Here is an 18469-nt window from a genome sequence, read left to right on the forward strand (position 1 = left end):
TGGCTGAACAGAGAAGAGATTAAGTTGCTGTTACGTATAGCTCTGGTTGGACCGTATCTGTAGCACCGAGTTCAGTTCTGGGCATTACACCTCAGGAAGCATATACTGTCCTTGAGGTAATGACCAAATCCACTAGAATGACTTGATACTGAGCCCAAGAATGGACATTTACTGATGACCTTGAAGAAATTTGTGTAGAAAAGTCCAATGATCTCTGTGGTGAGAACTTCATCTCTCTCAACATGCAAATGATTGGAATGTTTAATAGGGATTCCCGGAGTCAAGCCATCCAAGCAACCAATCGCATTAAAGAATTATTACAGACAGCTACCCAACAAATTAAAAGCACTAAAGTCAAATCACTTTTTAGAAATTTTACACTGAGAAAAATGAAGATTGGTGCTTACATATAGTGTAAATAGAATGATCCCTGGAATCAAGAGCTTGTCAAATGAGGAGAAGTTGAGGACTCGGAGTCTACTTGTTGCAGTTTAGAAGGATGATGGGGGATTTTACTGAAACTTACAGGACACTGAGAGGCCTAAATAGGGTGGATGTGGAGAAGATGTTTCCACCATTCGGAAAAACTAGAACCCGAGGGCACAGCCTCAGACTGAAGGGACGATCCTTTAAAACTGAGCCATGGAGGAATTTCTTCAGCCAGAGCATGATGAATCTGTGGAACTCTGCCGTAGAAGGCTGTGGAGGCCAAACTACTGAGTGTCTTTAAGACCGAGATAGAAAGGAACTTGATTAACAAGGGGAATAGGGGTTATGGAGAGAAGGCAAGTGAATGGGGACGAGAAACATATCAGCCAGGATTGAATGGCAGAGCAGACTCGATGGGCCAACGGCCTAATTTCTGCTCCTATGTCTTATGGTCTTGTGTTGAAATATAAAAACCCTTAGGTATTTGTAATTGTTTAAATAATTTCATTTAAAAATGGCGATTAATCATAATAGAGACTGTTAACAACATTCTGTCCATCTTTCAGGACCAGATTAGTTGATAAGCAGTAGTTATTACTCTTATTTTGAACGACTTAGCTGCTAGACTGTGTCTTTGGCAGGTGGTGAGGGAGCCAACAAAAGGAAAAATCCCCAATCTACCTGTTGCAGACACATCTGACCATGACAGTCGTGATAGGAGTGACCACTGCACAGTCCTTGTGGAAACAAAGTCCCGTCTTTACTTTGTGGATATCCTCCATCATGTGTGGCACTATAATCATGCTAAATGGGATATATTTCAAATAGATCTAGCAACTCAAAACTGGTCATCTATCTGATGCTGTGGGCCATCAACAGCAGCACTGTATACAATCATCATCTGTAAATTCATGGCCCAACATAGCCCCACTCTTAACATTGCCATCAAATCGGGGATGAACCCCGGTTCAATGAAATGAGCAGGAAAGATTGCCAGGAGCAGGCCCAAGCATACCTAAAAAGGTGTAAACTTGGTGAATCTACAACACAGGACTACTTGCATGCCAAACAGCGAAAGCAACATGCCACAGAGAGAATTAAGCAATTTCAGAACCAATGGATCAGATCTAAGCTCTGCAGTTCTACCACACTCAGCCATGAATGGTGGTGGACAATGAAACAACTCACTGGAGGAAGAGGCTTCACAAATATCCCAATCTTCAATGATGGGGAATCTAGCACATATGTGCAGAAGAGATGGCTGAAGAATTTGCAACTATCTTCAGCCAGAAGTGCCAAGTGGATGCTCCATCTCTGCCTCCTCCTAAGGTCCCAGCATCACAGATGCCAGTCTTCAGCCAGTTCGATTCACTCCACGTGACATCAAGAAACGGCTGAAGGCATTGGATATTCAATGGCTATGGGCCTGACAACATTCTGGTACTGAAGACTTGTGTTCCAGAACTAGCTGCGCCCTTAACCAAGTTGTTCCAATACAGTGACGACACTGACATCTACCCAACAATGTGGAAAATTGCCCAGGTATTTCCTGTACATAAAAAGCAAAACAAATCCGTCCCAGCCATTTCTCACTTACATCAGTCTACTCACGATCATCAACAAAGTGATAGAAGGTGTTGTCAACAGTACTATCAAACATCACTTACTCAGAAATAACTTATTTACTGATGCTCAGTTTGGGTTCAGCCAGGGCAATTCAGCTGCTGACCAATCACAGCCTTGGTCCAAACATGGAGAAATGAGCTGAGCTCCAGAGGTGAGAGTGACTGTCCATGACGAGGTGCAAGTGAGGAGTGTGATGGGCGACTCTCCACCTGCCTGAATGAGTACAGGTCCAACAACACGCAAAACTTGACACCATCCAGGATAAAGCAATTTGCTTGATTGGCACCCGATCCACCACCTTCAACATTCGCTCCTTCCACCACCATCGCACAGTGACAGCAGTGCGTAGCATCTGCAAGGCGCACGGATTCAAAAACAGCTTCTTCCCCGCTGTTACCAGACTCCTAAATGACCCTCTTGTGGACTGACCTGATTAATACTACATTCCTGTACGCGTCACCCGATGCCGGTGTCTATGTATTTACATTGTTCACCTTGTGTTGCCCTATAATGTTTTTTTTTTCTCTTGCCATGTACTAAATTATCTGTTTGAGCAGCTCGCAGAAAAATACTTTTCACTGTACCTCAGTACACGTGGCAATAAACAAAATCCAATCCACTGTAGCAACCTACCAAGGCTCATTCGACAGCACCTTCCAAAGCCCTGGCCTCCACCACCTGGAAGGACAAAGGCAGGAGATGAAATGGAACACCCATCACCAACCTGCAAGTTCCCCTCCAAGTTGCACACAATCCTGACTTGGAATTATATCTCCGTTCCTTCACTGTCCTTGGTCAAAAGCCTGGTACACTTTCCCTACTAGCACTGTGGGTGTACCCACGCCACATGACTGCAGTGCTTCAAGAAGGCGGTTCATCACCAGCTTGAGATCAATTTGGGATGTACAATAAATGCTGGCCTAGCTAGCGACACCCAGATCCTGCGAAATAATATATATTTTTTTTAATTGCTGTTTTAAAACTCATTGACCAACTCTTTACATGGAGTTTCTAAAAAAGCAATCGGAGCAGAAAAGGGCAAAGTTTTGCCAGATCATTAGAATTCGCTAATTACTGCTTCATTTGGGTGGTTGTGGAAGAGAGAGTGATGTGGGGGAGGGTATACCGCTGTGGCGGCGCAGTGATTGACACTTCAGACTTTCCATTGTTAATCTTGAGCTAAACCCTGAATTTGCAATCAGGCAGACAACTTGCCGTCGAAAACCCCACCAATTCCAAGCTGCTAGAAAAGGACCAGTGTATCTGATTTATTTCCTTCAACTCCAGTTGTAAAATTATTTGGAGCACTGAGACACAAGATCTTATGTAAAATATAATTTAAAAGAGGCTGACAAATTCCTTTATGGATGTATTCTTTTCCTCAGGTTCAAGTTAAATTTACAGACTTGCTTGCTTCAAATCTCTGGCTTTAAAAAACTATTTGCCGATGTAGAAAACCTGCGGAAGCAGCCATTTGACTCTTCAAACCAGCAACATGAAAATATGCTAATAAAGGTGCGTTTATCTTCAGTCTCACTATTTACTCAGACAACCTTGCCTTGCAAGTCTGCAATATTTGTGGATTTCTTTTGAGAAGGTAAAGGACAAAATCAATTGCATTGTTTTTATAACAACCCAAAATTTGCAGGGGTTTTGAGTGCTAGTCGTCATCACTCCTCTGAGTCTGAGCACAGCTTAGTGCAAGTGAGGGTAATGCAGAAATCCTGAAGTTATGGAATCTGTCATCGTGAGCGACCCACTTCTCTCCGGTTTTGCTGAAATGAAAGAAATTGCCGAGAAGGACATTTTATATGCAACGGCTATATTGCTCATTGCTCCAAAAATTATTCCACTGGATGCAAAGTAAAGGATGGAATCATTTTCCGGGGTTTTTTTGGGCTGGCAGTGCACTGATGTTAAGTACCCATTTGGAATGAGTTCTAAGAGAAGCATGCCTCGTTAATTTTACGAGTGTGCTTAAAGGCGAGTATCATTTGTTTCTTTGCAATCTCTTCTCCCCTTGTGAGCATAAAGAACTTCTTAAGCAAAAGAATCAAATGTTAACGGGTTGAACAGAACTTGCTTGTGGCCTGGTGTGATTGAGCAAATGAATGTCTCTTTGGATGTTCTCACCCATCTGTAATAAGCTTTGAAACAAGCTATGCTCTAGAACCTCCTCCATTTTTCCTTTAGTAATTACAATTTCAGCTAAGAATTTTTTCAGTTGTCGTTTCCTTGTTTGGTGTATTTCCACATTTGCCATTGATTTTCTTTTCCTTCTGTGCCTTTTAGCTGTGGGATTTGCTGATGCCTCATGTACACCTGGAGTCAAGAATCACCAAACAATGGGGTGACATTGGGTTTCAAGGTGATGATCCTAAAACTGACTTCAGAGGCATGGGAATGCTGGGATTACACAATCTCGTGTAAGTCCTCGTATCTTTGTCGAGTATATTAGTAGCCCCAAATATTTTAAGCACATTGTTTAAGTAGCCCCTTCCACCTTAATAAGTAGCCCGCAGAGCCAGGTCCCGCCAGTAAGGACCTTGCGTAATTTACGCCGGTGGGACTGGCCGAAAATGGGCGGCCGCTCGGCCCATCGTGCGGCGGAGAATCACCAGGGGGGCCGCTGCCAACGGCCGGCGACCAGCACCATTCCCCCCCCCGCCAAAAACCCGCTACCTGAGAATTCGGCAGGGGGCGGGATTCACACCCCCCCCCCCCCCCCCCCCCCCCCCCCCCGGTTGATTCTCCGACCCGGCGGGGGGTCGGAGAATCCCGCCCAAGGTGTTTTGCTTCATAGAAGGAAGAAGAAAAGCTAAACTGAGATTCTGAATGGCATGTGTAATGTTTAATTTGTTGTCGTTCAAATCTTTAGATTCTTTGGGGATCACTACACAGCAGCGGCCCGTCAGACTCTTTCGCATTCAAATCACCCCAAAATCGGGTAAGCAAAAGTATGTTGAGTTATTTCTACACCACTTCATTCATTTTACAAAGAGAAGGCTAACAAAAATATGTTGCCTTTTTGGCCATGATCGCACTTTAAGACCTGTTTAAAACCTCACTTTCAAAGTAGTGAGGAAGCTCAGTTTAAATGTAAGCTAAAATGAAAACTGATTTCCTACAAAGTTTTCCTAAGATGTGAGCAAAATTTTTAATAATCTCGCTTTTAAAAACAGTTCTGATTTTATGAAATCATTCTTTTCAGTTTATTTTTAAGTGAAAGCCCCGACGGACACTTTTTAAAGAATGAAACCTTCCAATTACAACTTCTAGCCTCGTGATTGGATGGGCATCAAATTGGGTGTGGATCCTTACCATAAATTTATCATTCATTTTGTGTCTGGCATTTGGAATTTCTAGTTAATGTGATTTAATTGTTTTAATTAAATAGACCAAATAAGCAGTATAATTCAACTATTTTCACGAGAACCGAGTGGGGAGGGATAGATTATTTTATCAACCAATGTATGTAATCAGAGCCACTCAGGATGACAGTGGAAACTTGATATAAAGGTTGAGTTTCTCTGGCTCTGCCCACTAAAGTCGGGATTGGCGATTGGCCCGAGAATAGCGTGTCGGCCCAAAATAGGAATTCACGTCAGGTTAGGTCTCCAGTCCTGTCCCACAGGCCAAAATGGGCTTCCTTTCCAAAATGGGCAGGGGCCCGATTATTATGCTAAACCCCCTTTTTACATGCCATTAACCGGCCATCGCGGAGTTTCACAGAGGCCGGCGCGGAGGGAAAGAGTGCCCCCACGGCACAGGCCCGCCAGCAGATCGGTGGGCCCCGATCGCGGGCCAGGCCTCTATGGGAGCCCCCCCGACCGGGGCCAGATCCCCCCCGTGCCTCCCCGATGCCTGATTCATTGCCTTCCTGCGATGCTGGAACCCCCCCTTACCGACGAGGACCTGGCATGTTGGACCTCAAGGGGATCAAGGAGCTAAGCCCAATGCCCATGTGCCCTTCTGCAGCCTGGAGGGTCCCCAATGTCCTGGGGGCTGGGTGGGCTCGGGCTGGGGGCAAGAGGTTGACCTCTGGACTGTCCCCTGGGATAGGGGTGCCATGGCATGACTGTCCCTTCTAGCGGTGGGAAACCTGAAAATCATTCTTGGAATCGTGATTTCAGGCAGCTCTCTGATCAAAATCTTCATTCTTGTCTGTGTATTGTGAAAACATTGAAGTGGCCTGGTCAATTTAATCTGCATGCCACTAGATACCTGGAAGGCTTCCAAATCACAGCAGCACTCCATTCAGCAGAAGGGATTCGGCTTTCTTCTCAGATGTGAGAAGACCCCTTTGAAGTCCTCTGACTGACTGATCACGAGGGGGAATTCCTTTTTATAGCCTGTATGTGCAGCAGGTGCAACCTGGGCTATTGAACAGCTCTGCCTGACAGCTGCACAGTAGGTGAACAGTTCATTGTTGATACAAGCCAGGAAGCTTCAAAGACTTTCCCTTTTTCCACAGCTGCTCACTCTGCCCCAGGCTATTACACTGCTTTTTCAAGCATCTGAGCCGCCTTCAAAATCTCAAAACTGTTGGAAACGTTTGTTTTCATTCAATTTCACAATCCAGTACCTTTGACTAGCCTTTGATTGACAGTTTAATGGTTTTTACACCGCAGACAGGAGCTTTGTTTATTAATCTTTCCCCTCACAGTTTAATGCATCTGAAGTATCCCCCATTGTTCCTAACTGCAATGTTTATAAACATCATTGTTCTGATTGACAGCTGGAGGCAATATCAATGCAGCTAAGTGCTTTCAGTTCCTCTTTTGTAGCCAAAGCCCACCCAACCCCTAGGATCCTTGGGAGACCCTCCTTCTGCACCCTGGCAGCAACAGTAGGCACATGGGCACTGGACTTGCCTCCTTGACCCTCTTGGGGTCCAACTTGGCAGGCCAGGGTGTCAGTCCCAGGGGACAGTGGACTGCTTGCACTGCAAAGGAGTAGGGTCCAGGGGGGGGCTGAGATGGGGGGTTGGGTACCCTCGTGCCTGCCTGTTGAGGGGTTGGTGGTGCTCCCCATGTCAGCGGGGGTGGGGGGGTCACCATTTCCTTTGTGGGTAGAGGGAAGCCTGTCTGTGAACATTGGGATCAGTGAAGGCAGGCTGGTTAGTGTGCTTCCCAATATGCAGATCTTTTTTAAAATATAAATTTAGAGTACCCAATTAATTTTTTTCCAATTAAGGGGCAATGTTAGCGTGGCCAATCCACCTACCCTGCACATCTTCTGGGTTGTGGGGGCGAAACCCACGCAAACACAGGGAGAATGTGCAAACTCCACACGGACAGTGACCCAGAGCCGGATCGAACCTGGGACCTCGGCGCCGTGAGGCCGCAGTGCTAATCCACTGCGTCACCGTGCTGCCCTTATATGCAGATCTTTAATACAAAAATGGGTGAATCCAACTGGGAGGGACTGTCAGCACCAGTGGGAAACACTCCGGTTTTCCCACTGGCCAGAGCATTTGGTCTGCAAACGGGAGAATCGTGCCCAAAGTCTCCAATATGGAGGAAATATGCTAGTAAAACCAAGATTAAAAATCTTCTTTATCACATAAAATATAACAAAATGCTCAGCAGCTCTGGCAGCACCTATGTAGAGAGAAATAGAGTTGAGGATCTTTCAACAGAGCATCAGAAATCTCTTAACCGTTAGATGGATGATAGCCCTGTTCAATTTTTACTTTGCTCAGAAAGTGATTTGTGTTGTTGCGTCTGCAATAAACTACTTGTTTCAAAAATGTAAACTATTTTTATTTTGTGAGTTTAAGAACAGTCTTGATATGTAACAGTTTGACAGCTAAAGCTACGTTATGTTCCTGATTCCAGATATTCCTATGCTATAGTTGGAATAAACCTCACTGAAATGGCCTACAGTCTGATGAAGAGTGGCTTACTAAAGTCCCATTTCTACAACCTGGTTCCTGGAGTTCCACAGTTGCATCATTTTCATCAGTTTTACTGTAAGTGTTTTAAAATGTTTCTTTCCACCGCTAATGCTTCTCCTTAATGCAGAATACATTTTGTTTGCTGAAAAGTTACAATGATTGTTTTCATAGGTATCAATGTTTACATCTCCAATTTGGTGTGAACTATTTCAAATTAAATTATTCCCTGTTATAAATTTAAGTCAGCTGTATAAAATAATAATGCCTGACATGAGACTCCCGAAGCAAGGGCCCTATCCTGAACTTCGGCATGGCAAGGAAGCTCACGAGGGCACAGGAAATGCTACAAGGACATCCTGAAAGTCTCGTTGAAAAAGATCAACATCCCCACCAACACCGAGGAATCCTTGGCCCAAGACCACCTGAAAAAAAGCATCCGGGAAAGAGCTGAACATCTCGAGTTTCATCGCTGAGCAAGCTGAAACTAAGTGAAAGGAACATGTGGCAACCTGGGCATTTCACTCACCCACTACACAAACCACTGTCTGCCCCACCTGCGACCGGGACTGTTGGTCTGCATTGGACTAATCAGTTACCTGAGAACTCATTTTTAGTGTGGAAGCATGTCATCCTCGACTCCAAGGGACTGCCTAAGAAGAATTTTTTTTAAATAGTTCATAAGGCAGCACAGTTGCGCAGTGGTTAGCACTGCTGCCTCACGGCGCCGAGGACTCGGGTTCAATCACAGCCCCTGGTCACTGTCCGTGTGGAGTTTGCACATTCTCCCTGTGTCTGCATTTGTCTCACCCCCACAACCCAAAGATGTGCAGGGTAGGTGAATTGGCCACGCTAAATTGCCCCTTAATTGGAAAAAAAACTAATTGGGTACTCTAAATGTATACTTTTTTTAAATTAGTGTATCTGACAGTTGCAGCATCTGTCTATTCCTATCGTAATGTATCATGACTGACTTTTGCAACAGCTCCCTATCCTTAAAGTAATGTAAATGTCTGTAGCATATTCTTTTCATGGAAGCACAATGCATTTGCCAAATGCATCATGCATTTGAAACCTCACTACGCACCATAGTGGCAAATGAATAACTGAATATTATTGTTTCCAAATTCCTTGTAATTGGGGCAGCATGGTAGCACAGTGGTTAGCACTGTTGCTTCACAGCTCCAGGGTCCCAGGTTCGATTCCCGACTTGGGTCGCTGTCTGTGCGGAGTCTGCACGTTCTCCCTGTGTCTGCGTAGGTTTCTTCCGGGTGCTCCAGTTTCCTCCCACAGTCCAAGGACGTGCTGTTAGGTGAATTGGACATCTAAATTCTCCCTCCATGGACCCGAACAGGCGCTGCAGTGTGGCGACTGGGGGCTTTTCGCCGTAACTCTATTGCAGGGTTAATTTAAGCCTACTTGTGGCACTAATAAAGATTATTATTATTTGCGCATCTGATAGACTTTGACACTTCTCCATTAGTAGAAAGGTTAATTCGCTCAAACCCTGATCTGTATCACTTTCATAAAATCATATCACTGAGATTGGTAAATTGCTGCATAGGAAATTGCAGTCCGAAATCCTGGGAATAACCGTGAACTTGGGGCTTAAATTAACCAACATGCATTTTTTTAAAAAAGTTATGTCTTTAGATTATGCTCATTCTTTTGATTTTCTTTGTGAAATGCAGCAATTTTAATTGGCTATATTTCCAGATGTAACTGAAGATCCCTTCCCAGCAATGAATAAGAAAATGCATTGTCTCATTCTGAACATGCATTTTGTCATCATAACAACTTCAAGTTAACTAACTTAGACAGTTTGTTCATAAAAATGGATGTTCCATCATTTTTGGAATCTATAATATGGCAATAACTTGGAGCAATAGTAACATAGTGGTAACATTATTGGATTTGTAATCCAAAGGCCCGAATGCTTCGGAATCGTGAGTTCAAACCTCTTCCGAGCCGTTTAATTAATACATAAGCCTGAAATACAATGCAAGCCTCGTAAAGAATGATCAAGAAATTACAAAATTGCCATTAAAAAAAACCATCTAGGTAACAAAAGATCTTTCGGGAGAAAATCTTCCATCCTTACCCTGTCTGACCTAGATCTACCCTCTGAAATGTCATGTCGCTCAACTGTGTTAAGATGCTACAGAGAAAGTGTCGCTCTCTTTGGTTGGCCCTGAATATGGCGGTCAGTATGGTCGCCTTCCTTAATTCTAATTACGTTTGCTCTAGAGTCGCCAGGTATGTTTCAATACTGCCACAAGGTTCAAAACCGAATACTGATCAAAGACTCGATACACCAGTTAGTTAGTTCAAAGTCGATGCTTATTTATTTACACACACAGTTAAATATACTCATGCACGAAACTCTACAGACTAAACTATCGCTATTGCTAAAGCCTATACTTAGCTGCGGGCGGCCACTCAGTCAGAGGAACAATGGCCGTTGTTCGGTTCTGAGGCTGCTGGGGTCGAACTGGTACAGGGGAACAGCTAAGGTTGTCTGTCTGGTAGCGAGCGTTGACCTTGGACTTACTTGCTTCTGGTGCAGCTGACGGACAGGTCACTCCTCAGTGAGAGCCGTGTCCAAGAGAACGATTCTCTCTTGGGGGCTCCTTATACCCAAAGGGGCTTCGCGCTCTTTTGGGCGGGGCTTGAACTTGTCCCCAATCAATTGGGCCGTTTCTTGATCATTCCTATTGATTTCATCCAGTAAAGGGGTGGGTGCCCTGATGGCTGGGCGTGTCCTAGGTGGCCATTGGCCTGCTTTGTTTCGGTCTCCTCTGGCGCCGGGGTGTCTGTCTTAGTATCGGTTACACAAAAGTTACTCTTTTGTTCCCGGAGATGGGCCATTAGTATGCTAATGTGCCTACAGTTTTGGTCTTGTCTGGGAGCTGCGACTCCAATATACAGACAAGCTCTGAACCTGCTTGTTTTCTCAGCATTGTCCATTTTCCCTGCAATCTTTGCAAAGTGTCCATTTTGTAATCGGGAAGTGGCTATCCCAGATGGCTACACTCCCTCCTTGTGATCCTCAACGCGAAACGTTAAGGATCACATCACCGTGTCGTCTTCATTCTCTGACCAAGCTGGGCACCCATAAGCACTTCACAGGCTCTACACTGCTCTGTCCTATGAATTGCAACTTTACCTAAGTTATTTTATATACATACATCATTATAAAACTCTACAGGGCGCTATGACATTCAGGCATGCATTACAAAATAAAAAACTGGAACCTTAAACTATCCTCACTTAAACAATCAAAAATAATCTACAACATTTTAAACTGTACAAATAGCAGCAACACAAGTCTCTGGCTTGGCAGTCAAGCACAGAGTTTTACATTCCTTTATTAAATGAACAAAATACACACAAAAAAACAGATGCACTTTAATTCACTTAAAGGGGTTGGGGGGTTTGTTGGAGTCCAAAGATTGGGGATCTAAATGTATATACCGGAGTGTGGTTGCGGGAGGCTCTCCTCCGCCATTTTCTGAGTCTAAGTGCCTGCACGACACTGCAGAGTATATCCAGTACTAAGAGTGCTTCTACGATGTAAGATAGTGAACATCAGGTGATAAACTTGTCACACCAGGTCGGGGTGTCGGTTACTGTCTCGGGGGTAACTATCTCTGGGTACAGTATATGGCAGGGGTGGGAATCATTCACGGCCTGTGTGAAAGGGGTCGGGGGGGTAGCGTCCGCGCGCAACTGAAGGGATCCCGCTAAGATCCAGGTGAAAAACATGAAGGTTGTCTTCATCTTTCCTTTTATCGGTCTTCTTTTCTTCCTCTGGGGTTCCTGAGGTTCCAGAGTTCTGTGGACACAAGCATAATATCTGTTAGATCTCGTATGTCTGTCTGTCTGTCCTTTGTTGTCAATTACCCATTATAATTGGTCACCATCTGTGACTCCCTCATTTTTTTTTCAACTGAATATTTGGACAAGACATCCGAGAAAAATACTGACACAGTGCGAGACGTCTCGCAGCCTGTGCGATCTACCATCCTAGTGTTTGAGGATGTAAATAGCATACGGAAGCAATCTAAGGGTCGCCAGAAACAAACAAAGTTTCGAACTAAAAGTGCCAAAATGGGGTGCGTATGGGCCGCGGTGGGTAAGAATGGGTAGAATCCCCGGGTAGGACGGTGACCAGTGCAGTATGTGCTCTACCCGAGCGTAGCTGACCAGAGGGGGGGGGGTCCTCGGGCAGGGCGGGGGCCAGTGCCATTTCTCCACTGCCTGAGCGACCGGCAAGAACGGGAAGGAATGTGGTCGTCGTGGGGGCTGCCTCGTGATTACCTTCAAATCAGGACAGTAGTTATGATTGGTTGTCTGCTGACAAACTAGTTCCTCTGAACGGTTGTCTGTCTGTCGACAAACTTGTTCCATTAACTGCCAGTGGGCGTTAAAAGAGTGGTGGAGTGGGGCCATGAAAACTTTTCAATTCACAAACAACATTTCACATGTACGTTAAACGAACAAACATACGACAAACATGGTGCAGGTTCCATCAGAAAGGACACCGTATCTCTCCATCCGTTCCTTTTTACCACCATGTGGACACCTCATTGCTCAGTAGCGAACAGGGTCGCAAAGGGATTCGTTTGGTGGGAGTCAGACTCAATGTTATCATCTTCTCCCGGCTGCCATACTCTTGACTGGAGTAGTTTGGCTAAAGCTGCTTGGGGCGAATTGGGGTCCATCTCATCATTCGGATGAGCCTGAACGAATTGTCTCGGTGCCAGAATCGTGTGCCGAGGTTGGAGCTACTAGGTTTTAATCCGTAATCACAGGGCGGTGGGTCTGGGTCAGGGGCTTTGATGTACATGATTTCGAAGGGGTCACTGGAATCATGCTCGGTTCGCTGGGAGTGGGGCCTGGTGCAGGGGTGTAATCATAACGTGATGTGCTGTGGCTGTCGTCATTGCTATCGCTATCACTGTTGCCGCTGGTTGAAGGAAGGCAGAGGTGGAGTCGTGCCTCTGGGGTGGAGTTGAAGATGTGTCTGAGGATGGGCTGGACTGGCTGGGGGAGGGTAGGAATGCATCATCTGTGGGCGGGGCGTGCTCGCCTGCTGCTGCGAGCGAGATGTGGTGTGAATGGTTGTTCTGCGAGCCATAAGCCTTAAGCTGGTTTATGTGAAACCACGCAGACTTGCCGTTGGGATATGTGGGGCGTCATTCTCCGACCCCCCGCCGGGTCGGAGAATGGCCGTTGGCCGCTGTGAATCCCGCCCCCGCCGAAGTCTCCGGTACCGGAGATTGGGCGGGGGCGGGAATCGGGCCGCGCCGGTTGGCGGGACCCCCCACTGGATTCTCTGGCCCGGATGGGCCGAAGTCCCGCCCATAAATTGCCTGTCCCGCCGACGTAAATCAAACCTGGTATTTACCGGCGGGACCAGGCGGCGTGGGCGGGCTCCGGGGTCCTGGGGGGGGGGGGCACGGGGCGATCTGACCCCGGGGGGTGCCCCCACGGTGGCCTGGCCCGCGATCGGGGCCCACCGATCCACGGGCGGGCCTGTGCCGTGGGGGCACTCTTTCCCTTCCGCCTCCGCCACGGTCTCCACCATGGCGGAGGCGGAAGAGACTCTCCCCACTGCGCATGCGCCGGGAAACTGACAGCTGACACTCCCGCGCATGCGCCGGGAAACTGACAGCGGCCGCTGACGCTCCCGCGCATGCGCCGCATTTCCGCGCCAGCTGGCGGGGCAACAAACGCCATTTCCGCCAGCTGGCGGGGCGGAAATCCCTCCGGCGTCGGCCTAGCCCCTCAATGTTGGGGCTAGGCCGCCAAAGATGCGGAGCATACCGCACCTTTGGGCCGGCGCGATGCCCGTCTGATTGGCGCCAGTCGGCGGACATCCCGCCGTTGGGGGAGAATTTCGCCCGTGATCTTGTATACCGAGGGGCTGACTTTGTCTGAAATGGAGTCCGGAAAATTTGGGGGAAAGGAATGAACTGGGGTTGAATAGGGAAAGCATCACTTGCTGCCCTACTGCAAACTCGGTGGCGTGTACCGTTTTATCGAAACAAACTTTGCTTTGTTTCCTCCTGGTCCCAAGTCTCACAGCTGCTGCGAGCTGGGCTGCCTTTATATTCTCAATAAGTTGTGTAACCGCATTTTCATGCGTGAGGGCGGTGACTGCGGGGCTGGCCAAATCCAGTCCTCATAAATACTCTGTCCCTTTCATGGGGTGTCCGGCCATGAGGATGTGGGAATGTATCCTGTGGACGTGGATACCGTGTTTCGTAAGAACATTAAAGCAAATGGGAGAACTGAATCCCAGGTGCTGTTGTTCTGTTGCACCATTTTCCTGAGAGTGGCTTTTAAAGTCCTGTTCATCCTCTCTACGATGCCGCTTGACTGGGGGTGGTATGCTATGTGAAACTTCTGCCTAATTCCAAAAATTGTGAGGACGTTCTTCATTACTCGTCCTGTAAAATGGGAGCCTTGATCGGATTCTATACTGCGTGGTAGGCCCCATCTTGTAAAGATGTGCTGTGTTATGATTTTAGCTGTTTTGGCCGTATTCGTTCTGGGTGGAAAAGCTTCCACCCATTTTGTGAAGGTGTCGATGACCACCAACACGTACTTAAAATCATTTCTGCAGTGGGGTAGGGGTCCGATGTAATCTATCTGCAAATTCGTCTGGGGGCCATCAACAGGGCGGGTGTGACTACGCTGAGCCTTTCTTGCACATCTGTCCGGATTGTTCTGGGCATAGATCAAGCAATTTTCAACATAATGGGTTACATCGGCTTTTAAATCAGGTCACCAGCAGAGAGGTCTGAGGTGGGTTAGGGTGGATTCAATGTCTTGGTGTCCATGATTGTCATGGAACCGGCAAATAATCTGGTTCCTGTCCTGGCTGGGAACTACATAAATGCCGCTTTTCAAAATCACACCGTCATGTGCGGTTATTGCGTTCTTAAACTTATTGTACGGGGCTAGGGGGGGGGGGTCCAAAGGTAACCATATCTGGAACCTGCCTTCGCTAGGGTGTCTGCTTTAACGTTACATGGGGGGGAAGAACGGTGATGACTGTGAACCTTAATTATACCATATTTCCTATCTTTAGCTGTCTCTAGCATATGCCGGAGTAATGGGACTGAGGGTAGGAGCTTTCCGTCTGCGGAAACGAATCCTCTAGTTTCCCACAAGGGTAGGAATTCTGTTAAACTGTTACAGACATATAAACTGTCCGAATATATGTCTGCTGGGGTCGGAAACGAGTCAGGGTGATCAACAATGTAAGCTATGGCTCCCAGTTCTGCTGCCTGCGAGCCGAAATGTCCTGGCAACTTTAATTAAATCTCTTCAAGGGATACTCCCTGTGCGTCCTCTACATAAATGCCGCAACCGGTGATTCTCTTTCCATTCAAAACTGTGGAGGAGCCATCCACATAAATTTTCAGGGGTGCGCACGTGTCTGTGGGCTGGGGGTCTCTGGGATGTATTAGCTGCTTTCCTGGGAGCTGACTTGGGTATAAATGGGCATGAATTATGGTTTTGTGGTGATCATCTCACACTCGTGGGGTACCTGCATATTGCAAATTGTCAGCTAAGAAGGTGTGCGTCTTGGTTCTTTTAACTGTAATGTCCCGTCCCTGTAAAAGAAGGGTCCAACGGGCTGCGTGAATTTGGCTGACTGTGCCATCTATAAGTCGACTGTCTAATAATAGCTATGTGGGAGTGTGTTCAGTGAGAATGGTGATGGGGTTGAGTCCACTAATGTAGGCGAAGTACTGTACTGCCCAAAAAACTGCGAGCAGGTGCCTTTCACAGGCAGAAAGTCCTTGCTCGACAGGATCTAACACGCGTGAGGCGTATGCCACAGGGCCTAATTGGTCATGGCGTTCCTGGAGGAGCACGTCCGAAAGGGTTCAGTCGGTGCTTGCTACTTCGATTGTGTACGGGGAAAGTGGATCTGGGACCTGTAATGCGGACCTGTGCTGAGGGCTCTCTTTAAAGCATCCACGGCATCCGTGTGCTGTGGAAGCCATTCCCAAGGTGCCTGTTTCTTGAGAAGGTCGGATAGGGGTGCTGCTTTTGTGCCGAAACCGTCGATATGGTTTCTGTAGTAGCCAACCAGTCCTAGAAATGACTGGAGGGCTGTCACGTTATGGGGAAGGGGCAATTTGACGATCGAGTCAATTCTCTTTTGTTTGATCTCGCGTTTACCATGAGTGATTACTGTACCCAAGTAAATCACTTTTTGCTGCAAAATCTGGGCCTTCTTGGGGTTGACTTTACATCCAATCTGTTTTAGGAGTTCGGCGAGAAGCAAAATGTGCTCTCCCTTTGTGTCTGTCTGTAGTAGCAAGTCATCTACATACTGGACCAGACAATCGGGTCAGGAAAATTTTGCTAGTCCATTTGCCAGCTGTCGGTGGAAAATGGAGGGGGAGTTGTGGAAGCCTTGTAAAAGGCACGTCCACGTGTATTGTTGTCCCTGGAATGTAAAGGTGAATTTGTATTGGCACGCTTTATCCAGTGGAATGGACCAAAAGCAGTGGCTAATGTCCAAAACCGAAAACAATTTTGACTGGAGTCCCTGTTTGAGCATGGTCTCGGGACTCGTGGCTACGGTGGGGGCTGCTACTGGGGTTACTTTGTTCAGTTCCCGGTAATCAATGGTCAGTCGCCATGATCCATCGGGTTTCCTGACAGGCCAAATTGGTGCGTTATTTGTGGAGGCTACTGATCTGAGTACGCCTTGATCAAGCAAACTCTGCATTACTTTTGAGATTTCTCCCTCTGCTTCTTGGGGAAAACCGTACTGCTTTTGGGGTCTGGGGTCAGGACCTGAAATATTCACTAAGCCAGCTATCTTGCCACAGTCGTGCTTGCGCTGTGCAAATGCTGCTTTGTGTTGCAGTAGGACTTCCCTAACCTGTTTGTCCTGACTAATGGCTCGGGGGTCGAACCAGAAGTCTCCTACTGCGCTGATTCTGTTTGCATACTCTCCAACTGTGAGCGTGGCGGGGGCTCGTGCTGTCTTTGCCATTCTCCATACATATTTAGTTACTGGATCAAATGAGAGATTGTGGGAGCTCATAAAGTCGATTCCGAGGATGTGTTCAGCTGTCTGGGGTAGATCGACCAAAACTACGGGGTGTTTAGTCGTAATGTTCCCTATTTGTATCGCTACAGGGGCTGTGATGTGTCCTTGTTGTAAATGACCTGTAAAGCCGCTGAGTGTGATGGTGTCTGTTGTGGGCCACGTGTCTCATTGAAACATCGTGGAGGAATTGAGCATGGTGCGGGACCCTCCTGTATCCCAAAGAAATTCTACGGGGTGTCACTGGACTTTGCCTGCTACTACCGGTCTACCGGACTTGTCCCAAAGGGTGTCGCAGACCCAAGTTGGGGAGCCCGAACACCGTCAGTCGGTGCCGTTCATGTCTGCGTTCTCTGAACGGGCGCTAACATTATGGATTGGCTTTGCCCTATTCTTATTTAGGGTGCCTGTCTGTTGGTTTCTCTGCTGCTTTTGGGGCGCGTTGCACTCTCGTGCATAGTGTCCTTATTGTCCACAATTGTAGCATTCCTGGGATTTAGGCTGCGGTGGGCTGTTCCTGCCCTCATTTACCCATTCGGGGTTCTGGTGCGTCCTAACTGGATGCATGTCTGCCTGCTCTTCCTCTGGTTTTGCAAATGTGGTTTTGCCTTGGACGGATCGTTCCCAAGAGCGGGACAATCTTTTCAAAACCCATTTCTCGTTGTGGGCCTCATCTGAGGGGCCGTAATTTGCGCAGGCTCTCTCTCATGCGACAGAGGCAGGACAGACTAGGTTTCAAGTCCATTTGGCCATATTATCCGCGGACAAATGGGAGCGGGCTAACTCTCCGAATACTGCTGTGAAATGTATCCACAAGCGTCCAGCAAACGCTGTGGGGTGCTCTGGTTTCTTTTGCCTACACTTGTTTAGGCCTTCTACGGGGTCTCTTCTGTTAAAGCCAATCGCATCAAGGATCGCTGTGTGCATCTCTTGGAGTGTGCCTCCTCCTACATTCTGTGGGTCGGGAAGGGCTGCCACAACTGAAGGATCGAGGCTTAAAACTGAGCTTCATTTGCTCCTTTTCGTCCAGGCCGTACATGGTAGCCTGCTGTTTAACTCTAGCGGAAAACTAGTGGGGGTTTGATGTGGGAAGGAACGGTGTAATTTTTCCACACGCGTCCAGTAATTGGGTCACGGTTAACGGGGTTGTATATAGGAAATCTGCGTTTCCTTCTGCTGCGGTGTGTGGTTACAGGGTTCATGGGGGTGTGTTCTGCCTGTTCAGTCGGGGGTTGGGGTGCTATCCTTTTCTGGGGGTTTTCTTGAGTACATGTCCCATGTACGTATCTGTGGGCAGTTTCATTTCACTCCTGCCAATCGGGGCCGTTTTCCTGGTCTAACTGGGGTCCAAACGTACTTTCAAACCCATTGTGGACAGAAAGCAGAGATTGCAATTCTGCAGTTTGCTTCAGGCACTTTGCGTGATCTACGGAGCT

At 47.2% G+C, this 18469-nt stretch overlaps 1 protein-coding gene across 3 annotated transcripts in view; it reads left to right on the forward strand.

Annotated features, from left to right (window-relative positions):
• Nucleotides 1–18469, forward strand: part of elmod2 (ELMO/CED-12 domain containing 2) — a 42439-nt gene that overhangs the window by 18061 nt on the left and 5909 nt on the right. For all 3 annotated transcript variants that reach the window (XM_072495620.1, XM_072495621.1, XM_072495619.1), the window contains 4 exons: nt 3441–3570; nt 4348–4481; nt 4934–5002; nt 7896–8029. In XM_072495620.1, the coding sequence (XP_072351721.1) occupies nt 3441–3570; nt 4348–4481; nt 4934–5002; nt 7896–8029 (467 nt within the window). The remainder of the gene's footprint in view (nt 1–3440; nt 3571–4347; nt 4482–4933; nt 5003–7895; nt 8030–18469) is intronic.

Source organism: Scyliorhinus torazame, chromosome 3 (genome assembly GCF_047496885.1).
Source record: "Scyliorhinus torazame isolate Kashiwa2021f chromosome 3, sScyTor2.1, whole genome shotgun sequence".
Taxonomy (NCBI): Eukaryota; Metazoa; Chordata; class Chondrichthyes; order Carcharhiniformes; family Scyliorhinidae; genus Scyliorhinus; species Scyliorhinus torazame.